The following is a 14228-nucleotide window of genomic DNA, read 5'->3' as shown; positions in this document are numbered from 1 at the left end:
CTGAACAATAATCTTTTCTTCATCGCTAAAGCTGGAGCTGCTGCTTGAATCATCCATGCTTGTTCGAGTCACCGGTAACTTTAACAACAAGCGTGTGAACTACCTCTCCTCCTCTTCTGTGTTACAAGCGGGTGTCGGAAGCTAAAAGTTGTGTAGCGCCATCCAACGTCGAGGAGTGATTTTCCATACTCTTCTGCTTGACGCCAATAAAAATCGCTTTGGTTTGAATGCAGAAAAACGTTTGTAAAACGCTGACAATAAATGCAAACCAAAAGAGTCTCTGTGTGTAGGAGCCTTAATGCCTAGTTCAGACTGCGTGACTTTAGCCTCGATTTTGGCTCGCCGACAAATGCCTGAAATCACAGGCAAATCGGTGCTCGTGCACGTGAGTGACAATCACACAGTATGAACTATCAAAGACGCGATCTGAGAGAATCGCAGATGAGTCGCCGATGCCTGCGAGATATTTGGTGTGCTGAATATCTGGAGCTGTCGGCGATTCAAATCATGCCGTGTGAATTAATTTTTGACTGAAAAAAACATTGGCGATCACCTACAGCCAATGAGAGAGCGGCATCCACTTGCGTGTGCGTGTGTGTATACCTGCTGCAGGCCAGCGGGAGGCTGGGGGAGAAGTTAAAAGGGCTCTTTTTCGGTTTATTTGGACCCACGAAATGGAGGAAAAACTAGTGGAGGTTTGACAGGACTCAGGAGCAACCGTGTCTGTTTGACGTTTCATACAGAAAGAAATTAGTTTATTATCAATGTTGAGGAGAAATGGCTAATTCCCTTTAAACCCAGGTGAGCAAATATGGACATTTTCTACCCCATCAAAGGCTTCTTTCTCATTATGTAGTTAATAACAAAAGATATACTGCATGTTTTTGGCTGTGAGACGTAGTTTGGACGAAGGTGTCGGCGATTCTTCCTATAGTTAAGTCATGCAATGTGAAAGTCCCTGTCGCCGATCCATCTTGCAGTGTAAACAAAGCAGCGACGAAACTTAAGCCCAGATAGTCACACAGTGTGAAAACATCTGTGACAAGACTACTTTGAAAATCATGCAGTCTGAACTCGGCGTAAGTCTCACTGAACCAGTTAGAAAGCAAACTTTTTTTTTATGAATGTTTACCTTGCCCCTTTTATGAAAACGACAGTAATAATATGGAGCATTGGCGCTGGCTTTTATCAGACAATATATCTGATGCAAATAAATAAAATATAATAATAATAAAATAATAAAAAGCCTTCTGTAACTCAGAAGACCACAATATTTTGGATCAATGCATGGATTTTAAAGATGTTAAATCATTAGGGATTAATGCTGCGCTAAAGTTCTAATAAACTTTTTAAGGTAAACCCATATTTAAAGCATGGATTTGCTTGGGGCTTGGATTTGTTATAGCCTCAGGGCCCAATGTGTCCTTAATCCAGCCTTAGGTGTAGGGCAACAGAGCACTGAAAAAAAAAAAAGTCAAATAACATTCCACTTAAACTCTAACTATACTGTATCCAGCAGTAACTGAACTGCATGTGCTCGTTTATCTGACCGACAGAACATGTACAGCATGTAACACAATTTACAAAAGGGTGCGTGTTATTGTGTGGATCGGCTACCGAGTGTAGAAGGTCTTTCCTTGTAGCCCTGAAGGAGAATTTATCTAGTGGGTTAAAAATAGCTTTGCTAGTGTTACAAGGTTTTAGATGGTCTCAAAGGGGCAGGTGAGTCTGACACCGCCGGATCCAGAGGAACTGATTATTTCAACAGAGAAAAGATGTTCTCTACAGAGATTCTCAGGCAAATTCAAGATGACACCTAGATTGAATTGCTAATGTACTTGGTTGGGATGAGTGATGGTACTTATAATTACATCCTGATGTTTTACTTCTTATGGTAAGTAGCCTTTTTCTTGAATACTTGAAGGAATGAAAAAAAAAAAGAATATATCAGGTTTCTGGTCCTGCTTCAGAATCAAAGAGCAAGTGATGAATCTCATTCTTCTTTTTTACTTTCACTCTGAAAGCAACAGCCAGATAAAATAAGAGGAATTTTGTGGCCTTTGATAAGATGAACTTGTAGACTAACTAGACTGTGTCGATATTCATATCCAATAATATACAGTCAAGCCTGAAATAATTCATGCCCCTGACAAATTCTGACTTAAAGTTCATTTGTTCATTCATTTTCCTTTGGCTTATTCCCTTGTTTATCAGCAGTCATCACAGCAGAATCAACCGCCAACTATTCCGGCATATAATTTACGCAGCGGATGCCCTTTCCAGCCACAAACCAGTACTGGAAAACACCCATACACTCCCGCATTCTCACACACACACTCATTCACTACAGCTAATTTAGTTAATCCAATTGACTTTTACCGCATGGGCAATATAGTGGCGTAGTGGATGGCACGATCGCCTCACAGCAAGAAAGTCGCTGGTTCGAGCCTTGGCTGGGTCAGTTGGCATTTCTGTGTGGAGTTTGCATGTTCTCTTCATGTTTGCTCTGCTTTCCTCCGGGTGCTCCGGTTTCCCCAACAGTTCAAAGACATGCGATATAGGTGAATTGAATAAGCTAAATCGGCCATAGTGTGTGTGTTTGTGGGTATTTCCCAGTGATGGGTTGCAGCGGGAAGGGCTGTGTAAAACAAATGCTGTGTAAAACAAATGCTGGATAAGTTGTCGGTTCATTCCGCTGTTGTGGAAAATCTAGAATAATAAAGGGACTAAGCCGAAAAGAAAATTTATGAAGGAACATCAGGCAGTCTGCAGAGAAACTTGGCTTTGAGCAAAAGTGGACATTTCAGCATGACAACAAACCAAAACACACAGCAAAACTGGTGAAGAAATGGTTAGCAGACAAAAGCATTACCGTTTTGCAGTGGCCCAGCCAGAGTCCTGACTTAAATCCAATTAAGAATCTGTGGAGGGAGCTAAAGTTCTGGCTGATGGCAAGGAGTCCTTCCATCTTAAAAGAGTTGGAGCTTATCGCTAAAGATAAATAGGCAAAAATATCAGTGGAGACATGCAAAAAGCTGGTCAGCAACTATAGGAAGCGTTTGATTGCTGTTATAGCCAATAAAGGCTTTTCTATTAATTATTGAGAACGGTATGAATAAACTGACTGGAGTCAATTACTACGCGTGTTCTACATTTACCACTGTGTAAAATAACCCAAATAATTTAGTTTCGTCATATGAAACTGGTAATGTGGTCAAAACATGAATATTTTAAATGTTTATACACTCACTGGCCATTTTATTAGGTACATCTTGCTAGTACCAGGTTGAACCACTTTTGCCTTCACAACTGCCTCAATCCATGGCATGTATTCAACAAGGTACTAGTTCATATTGACATGATAGCATCATGCAGTTGCTGCAGATTTGTCAGCTACACATCCATGACGTGAATCTCCCGTTCCACTACATCCCAAAGCTGCTCTATTGGATTGAGGTCTGGTGACTGTGGAGGCCATTTGATTACAGTGAACTCATCGTCATGTTCAAGAAAGCAGTCTGAGATGAATCAAACCTTTATGAAATGGCGCGTGTTCCTGCTGGAAGTAGCCATCAGAAGATGGGTCCGCTGTGGCCATAAAGGGATGAACGTGGTCAGCAGCAATGCTCAGGTAGGCTGTGGTGTTGACACAATGCTTAGTTGGTACTAATGGGGCAAAAATGAGCCAAGAAAATCTCCCCCACACCATTACACCACCACCAGCTTGAACTGTTAATACAAGGCAGGATGGATCTATGCTTCATGTTGTTGACGCCAAATATTGACCCTACCGCTCGAATGTCACAGCAGAAATCGAGACACCTCAGACCGGGCAAAGTTTTTCCAATCTTCTATTGTCCAATTGTGTTGAGCTTGTGTGAATTGTAGCATCAGTTTCCTGTTCTTAGCTGACAAGAGTGGCACCCGGTGTGGTCTTCTGCTGCTGTAGCCCATCCGTCTCAGGGTTGGACGTGTTGTGCATTCAGAGATGCTCTTCCACACATCCCAGTTGTAACGAGTGGTTATTTGTGTTACTGTTGCCTTTCTATAAGCTGGAACCAGTCTGGCCATTCTCCCCTGACATCAAGACATTTGCGCCCACAGAACTGCCGCTCACTGGATGTTTTCTCATTTTCAGTCCATTCTCTGTAAACCCTAGAGATGGTTGTGCGTGAAAATCCCAGTAGATCAGTTTCTGAAATACTCAGTCCATCTTGTCAGTCACCAACTACCATGCTACGTTTAAAATCACTTAAATCACCTTTCTTCCCCATTCTGATGCTCGGTTTGAACTGCAGCAGATCATCTCGGCCATGTCTACATGCCTAAATGCATTGAGTTCCAGCCATGTGATTGACTAATTAGAAATTTGCATTAACAAACAGTTGACAGGTGTGCCTAATAAAGTGGTTGGTCAATGTATATGAAAATAATGGCACACTTTAGAATGTTCATCAGAAAATCAAGCATTCAAAAGACTGGTATAAATAGTGACAATGAACATGCATGATATTGTGATTGTGGGCACTTCAAAATATAGTCATTTTATTATATAAACGTTTAAAATGCCTTTTTAATGATGTTCAGGTTGTAGTATGCACAGTTGTGTTCATTACAGCTTGAAGACTTAATAATCTTAATACCCACGTCACTTTAGCAGTTCACATCATTATCAATGATAATACTACGTATTATGATAAAAGCTTCAGCAATTATTGCAACAAAAAACTTTTACATATCCCTAATAGAGTTTCAGAAACTAGTTTAAGCACTCTATTGTGTGAAATATGCTATCCAGATGTGTGTTTAAACTGAGAGGTTTCGTAATGCATCTGAAGGGTTCATATTTATTATAGATTAATGAAGAATGTTCCGTGTAGCCTTTAAATTTTTCAAAATGCTCATGTTCTTGGTGCGTTTCTCATTCTTATGCTTTTTCCCTGAGCGATAAATTAGTCTGATTTCTGACCCAAAAGCAGCTTGTATGAATAACTTCAGCATACCGCACAGGGAGAACGACATTTGTGTTGTTGTTTTTACTGGCTAAAACACAGAAACTCTGCATGCGCGTTTGTTTTGGTTGTGATGCAATTAAAGAAAAGGACTTTGGTTAAAAATAACACTCGAGTTTGTTCTTAAATCCTTCCTCCCCGAAGGACAAAACAAAGCCTTAACATGGCAAACACAAGTGGCATAGCAAAGGCAACAGGATTGTTGTCCTCATCAGTGGTGCGAAAGCAAGTTGGAGCCAATTATGAGCTGTGACGTCAAAACTTGTTGGTTTAAAGTTGTGTCTTTTTTTTATTTATATATATATATATATATAAATATATATATATATATATATATATATATATATATATATATATATAAATAAATAAATATATATATATAAATATATATATATATATATATATATATATATATATATATATATATATATATATAAATATATATATAAATAAAAAAAAAGACACAACTTTAAACCATATATAAATAAGAGTAGTAGATGACCAAGCAACCCACCTTCCTACCTATGGTGGCCCAATACTGTACAACACAACGTCATTTCAAGAAGCAAACAGAACATTAAGATCACAACGCAACCTTTCAGAAAGCAAACATTACGCTTACAAACACAATGGAAATCTCCCAACCAGTGAAACACTGATTACATTTCCATTAAAGTGTGAGATTAATCTTTGCTTTTTGAAATGTAATTGCATTGTGATCTTATTCTCGCTTTGTTGTGATTTTAATGTTGTGTTGTGAGATTAATGTTTAAAATGTAGCTGCATTGTGATCTTAATCTTGCTGCGTTGTAATTAGGGCTTAATTAATGCCGCGGCGACTCTAAAATCTGATCCGGCACCTCATTTTACCAATCCCCCTCCTTAACCGCCCTCCTCTCCCGTCCACTGTTCACTTTCAGTTTCTTCTGTGACTCCGCTACCCTCTTCACTTTCGTCTGCGACAACCAATCCTCCCACCCCCCGGCTCTCCACATTCGTGCACGACACCTCTACATCTTTGGGTAACATGTCGGATCCGTGACCCCGATCTGTTCCGGGACCTTGCAATTCACAAATTAAGCACTGATTGAACTCTCGTGGCTTTGTGATCTTAATGTCATTGTGTTGTGAGATAATGTTTCCTTTTTGAAAATTAGTTGCGTTGTGATCTAAATCTTGTCGTGTATTGATCTTAATGTCGTGTTGTGAGATAAATGTTATGGCATTGTGATCTCAATCTTGCTGCGTTGTGATCTTAATATTGTCATGTTGTTAGATTGATGTTTGCTTTTTGAAATCTCATTGCGTTGTGATCTTATTGTTGTTGGTTGTTTTGTGAGATTAATGTTTGCTTTCTGAAACGTTGCGCTGTGAGATTGTTTGCTTTTTGAAATCTCATTGCGTTTTGATCTTAATGTTGTCGGGTTGTAAGATTAATGTTTGCTATTTGAAATGTACTTGCGTTCTGATCTGAATGTTATTGTGTTGTGATATGTCATTGCTTTCTGAAATCTCTTTCTGTTTTGCATTACTGGGCCAACGTATCTACCTACCTAAACAAGCATGTAAGAAGAAATGGAGTGAAATGGAGCAAACCAATGGCGCCCCCTAAAAATTTTCTTAGGGGTGGCCAAGCAAGACCACACCAAATCTTGGGTTGACACACAAAAAAAATAATTAATTGTGTGCATATATATTGTGAAAAATGAGTAATGATATTTTTTGTTTGTTTCTGATAAATGAAATAATGAAGTTTTAATTAATTCCATGAAGTACTCTTAAAACATTGTAATTTATTCCTTGAAATATTTCCGCAATTACACATGCAAACCAAATAAATATGAATATTTATTTTAAAAACACCTTTCAGGCAAGTTATTTCTCACATACTTTTATTGTACAACATACAGTATATGCCATGTATGAAGATTAATTAATAAAAAAAACACTATGGAGTTGCTAAATAAACTAGATTCTGAAAAGCTGATTTCAAAATGCATCTATTTTATTTTATTTTATTTTTTTGGATTTGTTGTTTTCAATCAGATAAAACAACTTTTTCATTTCAAAAATAATCATTTCTTAATAAAGTGTGCAATCTCAGTGAATTGGCTACATCAGTGACTCCGATCAATCCATAATAATTTAGTGGCTGCATTTTATTTATTAATTAATTTATTTAATGAAATATTGTTAATTTGCGTAAGTTCATTTAAAATAATAATATTAACAACTAAATTAGGGGTGGCCGTGGCCTCCCCTTTGGGGCGCCCGTGAAGCAAACATGTTTTTTTGTTTTTTTATGTCACTATGTATAGAGTTCAGCAGTGTTGCAGATTTGAATGCTAGCAAAAAGAAAATGACTTTTTAATGAGGCTCTCAAGGTAAATTGGTGATGAATGTACGGAATAAACTGGCGGGAGCAAAGATGGTTAATAATGACTTGTTTTCCAATGTTCAACCCTCTCTCAGGTGTCATGACCTTTAAGGTTAGTAAAGTTGCCTCAACTTCCTTCAGTTTATCAGTTTGAGTCAAATCAATTTTGCCGCTGGCCTTGGCAAAAAAATAAATAAAAATGAGGACAATTACTGTTCATTTTGTGATGTGACATTTCTGATTTTACCAACAGAGTTTCCTAAATATGTTGCAACCCCACTTTCTGTGCCTGTTTTTTCTATTTATCTACATTTAAGCAGTTTGTCAGCTTAACCAATTAAAAGTACAAAAAGTTATACAAAACTTTAATGTTTTTTGTTTATAAATTATGTCTGTAAAAGTATCAACTGTACTTTACACTCACCGGCCACTTTACTAGTACCCGGGTTGGACCCACTTTTGCCTTCTGAACTGCCTTTAATATGGAGCCAGATCAGTCTCAAAAACAATACATTTACCAAATATAATTCGTACGTAAATTAACATTAGACGTGATCACCGTGAAACCATGATTATTCTTCAGACTTTACAATCGTACAACCAAAATCTATAATTGTTGCATCCATAATGTTGTGCTTTGAAATACACCATATGAATGCTTGTAAATAAAGCCTATCATACAATGCACTGATGTTATGTAGTTTCAAAATGCATTATATTACAATTTTAATGTAGAAAAACACAATGTGGGTGTCTTAAGGGGCAAAAGTACAGCATATGGGCTCTTATATGCTGTTGTGTCATCATTCATATTGCAAGTCAAATCTCTCCGGCCCCTCATTTGGTATTCTTTTTTTATGAACTATCCCCTATGACAAACTAATTGACCATCCCTGATGTAGAAATTAGTCCAGGACTGCCTCCTACATGGCAAAATCACACCCACTGTGTATCTCCAGCAGGTGGCACCACCGCTCTGTTTGTTTTAGCTTCGTTTACCCTTTTCATCACAGGGTTTAGATCTTCCATACTCGGACAGATGGAGGGAAACCTGTCTCAACACTCACAGCTGGGATCTTTGCACTTGACCACTTTAATTACATCACCTGCATTTCCTGCGTTTGGTCCAAGTGAACAGGAGGATTGCAGGTGTGTGGCGTTTTGATTTAAACCAGTGGTTCCTACACTGTACAAAATGCTGGCTTCCACACAATTCCTTCATGTCGCCCTGACACACATTGATGAAGTCAACTTAACAGACCCTTTTCACATTTCTGGGTTTAACATTAAGTAACATTTTACAATAAGTTTGTATTAGTTAATGCATTATTGAACATAAATGATGACCACTTTAATGTTGTAGTGTACACTTTACAGCGAGCTTCCCAATTCCTTTAACTAATCCTTTGTTAATGATATATCATGGTAGTACATAGTCAACAAACACATTCAGTCATTGATGAGAAACTGCTGATCAAATACACAATGGCTTGAAAATATCAAGTATTTTTTAAACAACTGCTTCAATCCAAACGCACTCAGAATGCAAAAATCATCTGCCGTTTGATCTGCATTCCCAGTGTAGCACTTTTCATATCTTTTCTCCCTCTTATACATAAAAACACAGCAGACAGCCCATGCTTTGATAATCCCAGTAAAAAATCAGCCTCATTTCCTGAATCCTGACAGTCACCGAGGCCATGATCCTTTCCCAAGAGTTCCTGCTCTGTCACTGCCAATTACCATAATCTTATCGCGCTGGATAAATCCTGTAAGGAGAGCAGAGTAACAGGTGCCACGCATGGTCTGCTTCACTCTGACTCACATGCTATGTTTGATTTCAGTTTCTTCAAAGCTCAAGATGACAATATAGCGGCATCATGCTTTCAAACAGGTCCTTTTTTTTGTCAAGCCAAAGAAACTCAGTGCGACTTAGTCATTATACTCTCACTCGGCTATTTATTCATTTAGTTAGCTAAAGCCAAGATAACACCTACATGTTTAAACATGCATTGTATGCATTTGAGTTTGATACAGTTTAAATGGGACTCTATTTCAGCACAACAGTAATTTTCACATTTTGTGCCACGTTGTTTAAATAAATCTATTTGCACCGTTTTCTGGACTCATGGGTGCGCCGGTCTGAAAGGGAGGTGTGTTAAGGCGCATTGTTGGCGCGTTGCTATTTTGAGGAACTGAAATAGACGGCGCCATTGACCATCTAAAAGCAGTTTGTTCATAACAATTTGCCATGTAAAGAGCAAATGCACCATGATGTGATGCAACTGACTCTTAAATGGAATGAGAGGAGATACTGATTGATTTAATGCATGTTATGCTCAAAACACAGCGCCTTCACGAGACTCCACACTTGTAAACACTCGCTCCATCGGGCTCGCGCGGCTTTCGTACCCACCCACACTCGTCAACGCTACCAAGCCGACCAATCACAGAGCTTGCGCTATGCGTCGTTGCGACGTGTAGTTAATTTTATTTATTTATTTATTTTTTAAAGATGCACGTCAACGATGATGCGACCGCGTGTAGGCAGCGCCGTAGCATATGCTGGCACTTGATGCAGAAGTATAAATCAGCCTTTAGACCATGCGCTCACTGCGCACACACCGTATTTTTCCATCCTTAAAATAGCAAAAGTGGATTTGGACATCCCACACTGATTTTATGCCATGCCTTTTAAATGTATAATTTATTTTATTTTTTTTATTTTTATTTTTTTTGAGAAAAAAATTCAAAGGGGGGCTAATAATTCTGAATATAACAGAATTTTCTTTTTCTTCTTTTTTTTTTTGCTAAATTTTTGGGAATTACCACCACAAAAGAAGTCATTTTTATCACAAAAAATCTCCCAAAAAGTCATGAAAAGCTAGAGAGTCTAAATTATAGTTTCAGAAAATAAATACAAATTAAATTAATTGAATGATAGACTTGATTTTTTTTTTTATAGTAAGTTTTTTTTTTTTTACTAAAAACAAAATAAATCTGTTAGTGTGTACTCGATTATGCTAGCTACTGTATGTCTATTAATGGTTTCAGAAAAAAGTCAAAGTAAATAAACAGAATTGATTGATTGATACTAACTCAGTTTTGCTAGCTTATCAGTGTCAAAGTTTTTCTGTCTTGACCCCCTCCCTCTGCTCTCTCTCTCTCTCTCTCTCTCTCTCGCTTTCTCTCTCTCTCTCTCTCTCTCTCTCTCTCTCTCTCTCTCTCTCTCTCTCTCTCGTGGATCTAAAGTGAACACGGCTCAAGTCAAGGAGAGTTAAAGGGGAATCACAGGGGAATCTCTAGAGTTTGGGCCTGGAGGACAGACCGCTGCCTCAACCCACCCCCAAATCTCAGCATGGGGGCCTCCTATGGCAAGAAGGTAATTGCGCTTTATTGCTTCTGGTGTTTGAGTAACTGTTGAGCAGGCTGCTCAGGCCGTGGTTTGTTTTGAACTCTTGACATGTGGTTTGTTTACGTCAGAATCAGACACTGCTGTTGGGGTTTTAATTGTTGCATATTGAATCATTGTAATGTCTGTAGTCATACCTTTGCTTTTGTATTGTAGACATATTTAAAGGAATAGTTAGCCTACTTGTTTACTGTCAAAAAACTTTGCGTTTCTTTTACTGTTGTTGTTGTTGTTGGTGATGTTGACCATTACCAAACAAGATATTTTAAGGATATTGGAAAGCAGTATATATGAGTATTAAAATTATGATTAAGTGATTCATGTAACATTTTCATTCTTTTGAATATTTCTCAAGTTATCTTTATTTCTTCATAATTATCAATTTGTTGTTGTTGTTTTCCTATTTAAATTTTAAGACTAATATTATTAGTCCCCTTAAGATTTTTTAAATTGTCTACAGAAAAAAAAATGACTGACAATGACTTGCTTAATTAACCTAACTTACCTAGCTAACCTAATTAACCCAGTGAAGCCTTTAAATTGCATTTTAAGCTGAATATTAGAATCTTGCAAAATACCTAATAAAATATTATGTATTGCCATTCTAGAAAAGACCACAGAAATAAGTTATTAGTAGGCCCACACAGAATCTGTGCGTGCAGAAATCTGCAGATTTGTTTAGTTGTGTAAATGTGTGTAAGTTTTTATTTATTCAGTTTTTAATTTAATTTCAGTCTAATGTTATTGACAAATTTGATAATGTTGATATGATTTAATTACAGTACAGTTTAAGTGGATTTAATTCTGTTTGCATTGTAAACATATTAAGTTTTTAGTTACACTCCTGAAAACATTTTTGCAGACTGTTTGTTAATTCAAGACTGCATTTCCTAACGTAAAACTATGTATACTCGATTTCTGATTAATATTGGTCTCTGGATAGCCGAGCACTTCCTATATTAAAAGTGTTAAATTCGCTATTACCCCGTGTCAATTTGAGTGTCAACCTCTGACGAATGCGGGGAACTAGGCTAATGCTTGCAGCACCGTCACTGACAGAGAGAGCAAGTGCGCATGTTGCTGTATCAGAATCCTTGTAAAATACGCTTTAGAATCAAAGTTTAAGCAAATTTGATGAACATGATCTTGCATGTTGATCTGAAGAGTGTCGCTCTTGCTCACCGAATGCGCTGTACTGCGTGCGTTTGTTCCCTAAGCAACAAGATCAAACGCCTGACATCACCTGTCCGTATTCCTCAAAGTTGTTTAGAATTAAATGTTTAGAGATGGTGTGACCTGATTGTACCTATGTGTGCCTTTAATGCACCCCTTGATGCTTCTTACGTCCTTGTCGCAGCACCAGTGGCACCGAAATTAGGCACCAAAATTTATATGCTAATTTGATCTGGTACATACCTGTTACAAAGGTATGTTAAGGTGCTATAATGGCACCGGGTTTTGGTATCCAACCCTAGTGGCTAATAATTCTGAATTGAGCTGTATAAATATGTAAAGAGAAATAAACAATACTACACTTGATTGATTAATTGAACTAAAAACTTTTGATCGTTTTTAGAAAACTAGGCATAATATATAATTTAACTTCTCGAATAAAGTTGTGTTTCTTTAAGACTAATATATATATATATATATATATATATATATATATATATATATATATATATATATATATATATATATATATATATATATATATATATATATGCCTGCTTTCTGTCTATTACTACTGGAAAGCAAAAATAAACTCCTAATTTTAGTCACTTTAATCCAAGAGCCCGTTGTTTGCATTTTTAACGTTTGGCTGAAACCCAGTGAAGCTGCGCAGTATGCTGTTAAATATGTGAGCTATGGAGAGCTGCTTTCTGGAGGTGTGGATGAGGGTGTGGTAAAGGCTGAAGTTCTGCAAGTGACAGCTGACAGCTGCTGTGGAGAGGGGTTACTGCCGGATTACACGCGCACACAAACACACACCCGTCTCTTTTCATTAGCCTTCAGACTGGACAGTACTGTCAGGTTCATCGGGTGAAGAGTTCCAGCCAGAGTTAATTGAATGTCTGCTCTACAGGTCTAAAGGCATGTCAATAGATGCAGTCTATTGTCCAGTCATTTGTTCAGGGTTGAAATATCTCACTCCATTGGCTCCATTTTAATGATATAAGCACATAAAGTCCAAAGAACCTGTTGCAAAAGCACTAAGGGCATTTCCGAATCCACTTTTGCAATTTTAAGGACAGAAAAAACAGTCGTAAAGCCAAGCGCATGAGCTTTTTAATAAAGATGTGTGTTGTGCATTAGGAGTAGTTTTTTTTATTGTTTTTTTTTTAAGATCATTCAAAATAAGTAAGTGAACGGTTAAGAAACTATTGAAATTAACATTCATATATCTTATTATTCCTGCATATAGTAATGGTTCATTTGTATGTAAATTATTGCTTTATTAACTCAACTTCATGCAGTTTTGTGACCTGATCTAAAGTGAGGACTATTCATGCTTTATTATCCTTTATAAATGACAATTAAAGGCTTAGCACCAACTGAACAATAATCTTTGCAATATTATCTTAAGTAAAACTACTGTAAACTTTAAACATTGCTGAATAACAGGAGTGTCAAAATATTGCATAAAATTGAATAAATCAACAACAATATAAAATTTAACAATATAAAAGGATGTCATCACTAAATACAGTCATTTCATTTTAGATAAGGTTGCAAAGATTAATTTGTTGTTTGATAGTTTCATTTGTGTATCGTCAAATTAATAGAAATAAATTAAGTTGGTTTATGTTCTTTTTTCCTGTCTAGAATATAACCGAGCCTTTAATTGTCAATTATAAGGGATTTATAAAGCATAAATAGTCCTCACTTTAAATTAGGTCACAAAACTGGATGAAGTTGAGTTAATAAAGCATTTATTAACATACAAATTAACTATTAGTATATGCTTAAATAATACGATTGATAAATGTCAATTTGAATAGTTTATTAGCTCATTCATGATCTTAAACAACCAACTATGCTTAAATAACTGGTCTGTAAATAATTTGATAATTTAGTAATGAAAAATAAATCATTAACAAAGTTTGAAAGTACAAATAATAAGCAAATGTGCTTAGAAGTCAAGAATACAGCATTTGTTGCAGTTATAAACTGCTTATTAACGTTTATTAATGCAGAGTTAATGCTTAACAGATAATGAATTCACTATTTGCTAATACTTAATAGATGATTCATAGTGTGTAGTTATTATAAAGCGTTACCGTAACACATTACTTTCCATAAAAAGTAACTAAGTTACTCAACTAGTTACTTTTTTAGGGAGTAACTCAATATTGTCATGCATTACTTTCAAAAGTAACTTTTCCCAACACTGCTGTCTGCTTTTTTTTTCCTAGTCATTCAGCAC

The 14228-nt window shown here is 36.7% G+C and overlaps 1 protein-coding gene and 1 long non-coding RNA gene across 4 annotated transcripts in view; one reads left to right on the top strand and one right to left on the bottom strand.

Annotated features, from left to right (window-relative positions):
- The window catches only part of LOC147841635 (uncharacterized), a 183201-nt gene that overhangs the window by 96850 nt on the left and 72123 nt on the right, over window positions 1–14228 (bottom strand). The gene's annotated exons all lie outside the window — the stretch shown is intronic.
- Window positions 10654–14228, top strand: part of si:ch211-236d3.4 — a 56959-nt gene continuing 53384 nt past the window's right edge. For both annotated transcript variants that reach the window (XM_087273173.1, XM_087273172.1), the window contains exon 1: window positions 10654–10771. In XM_087273173.1, coding sequence (XP_087129299.1) covers window positions 10748–10771 — 24 coding nt within the window. In that variant the 5' untranslated portion in view covers window positions 10654–10747. The remainder of the gene's footprint in view (window positions 10772–14228) is intronic.

The sequence above is a fragment of the Danio rerio genome, chromosome 11, assembly GCF_052040795.2.
Source record: "Danio rerio strain M-AB ecotype USA chromosome 11, GRCz13ab, whole genome shotgun sequence".
NCBI lineage: Eukaryota > Metazoa > Chordata > Actinopteri > Cypriniformes > Danionidae > Danio > Danio rerio.
Note: the sequence above shows the minus strand (reverse complement) of the source record. Positions and strands in the feature narration are given on the sequence as shown.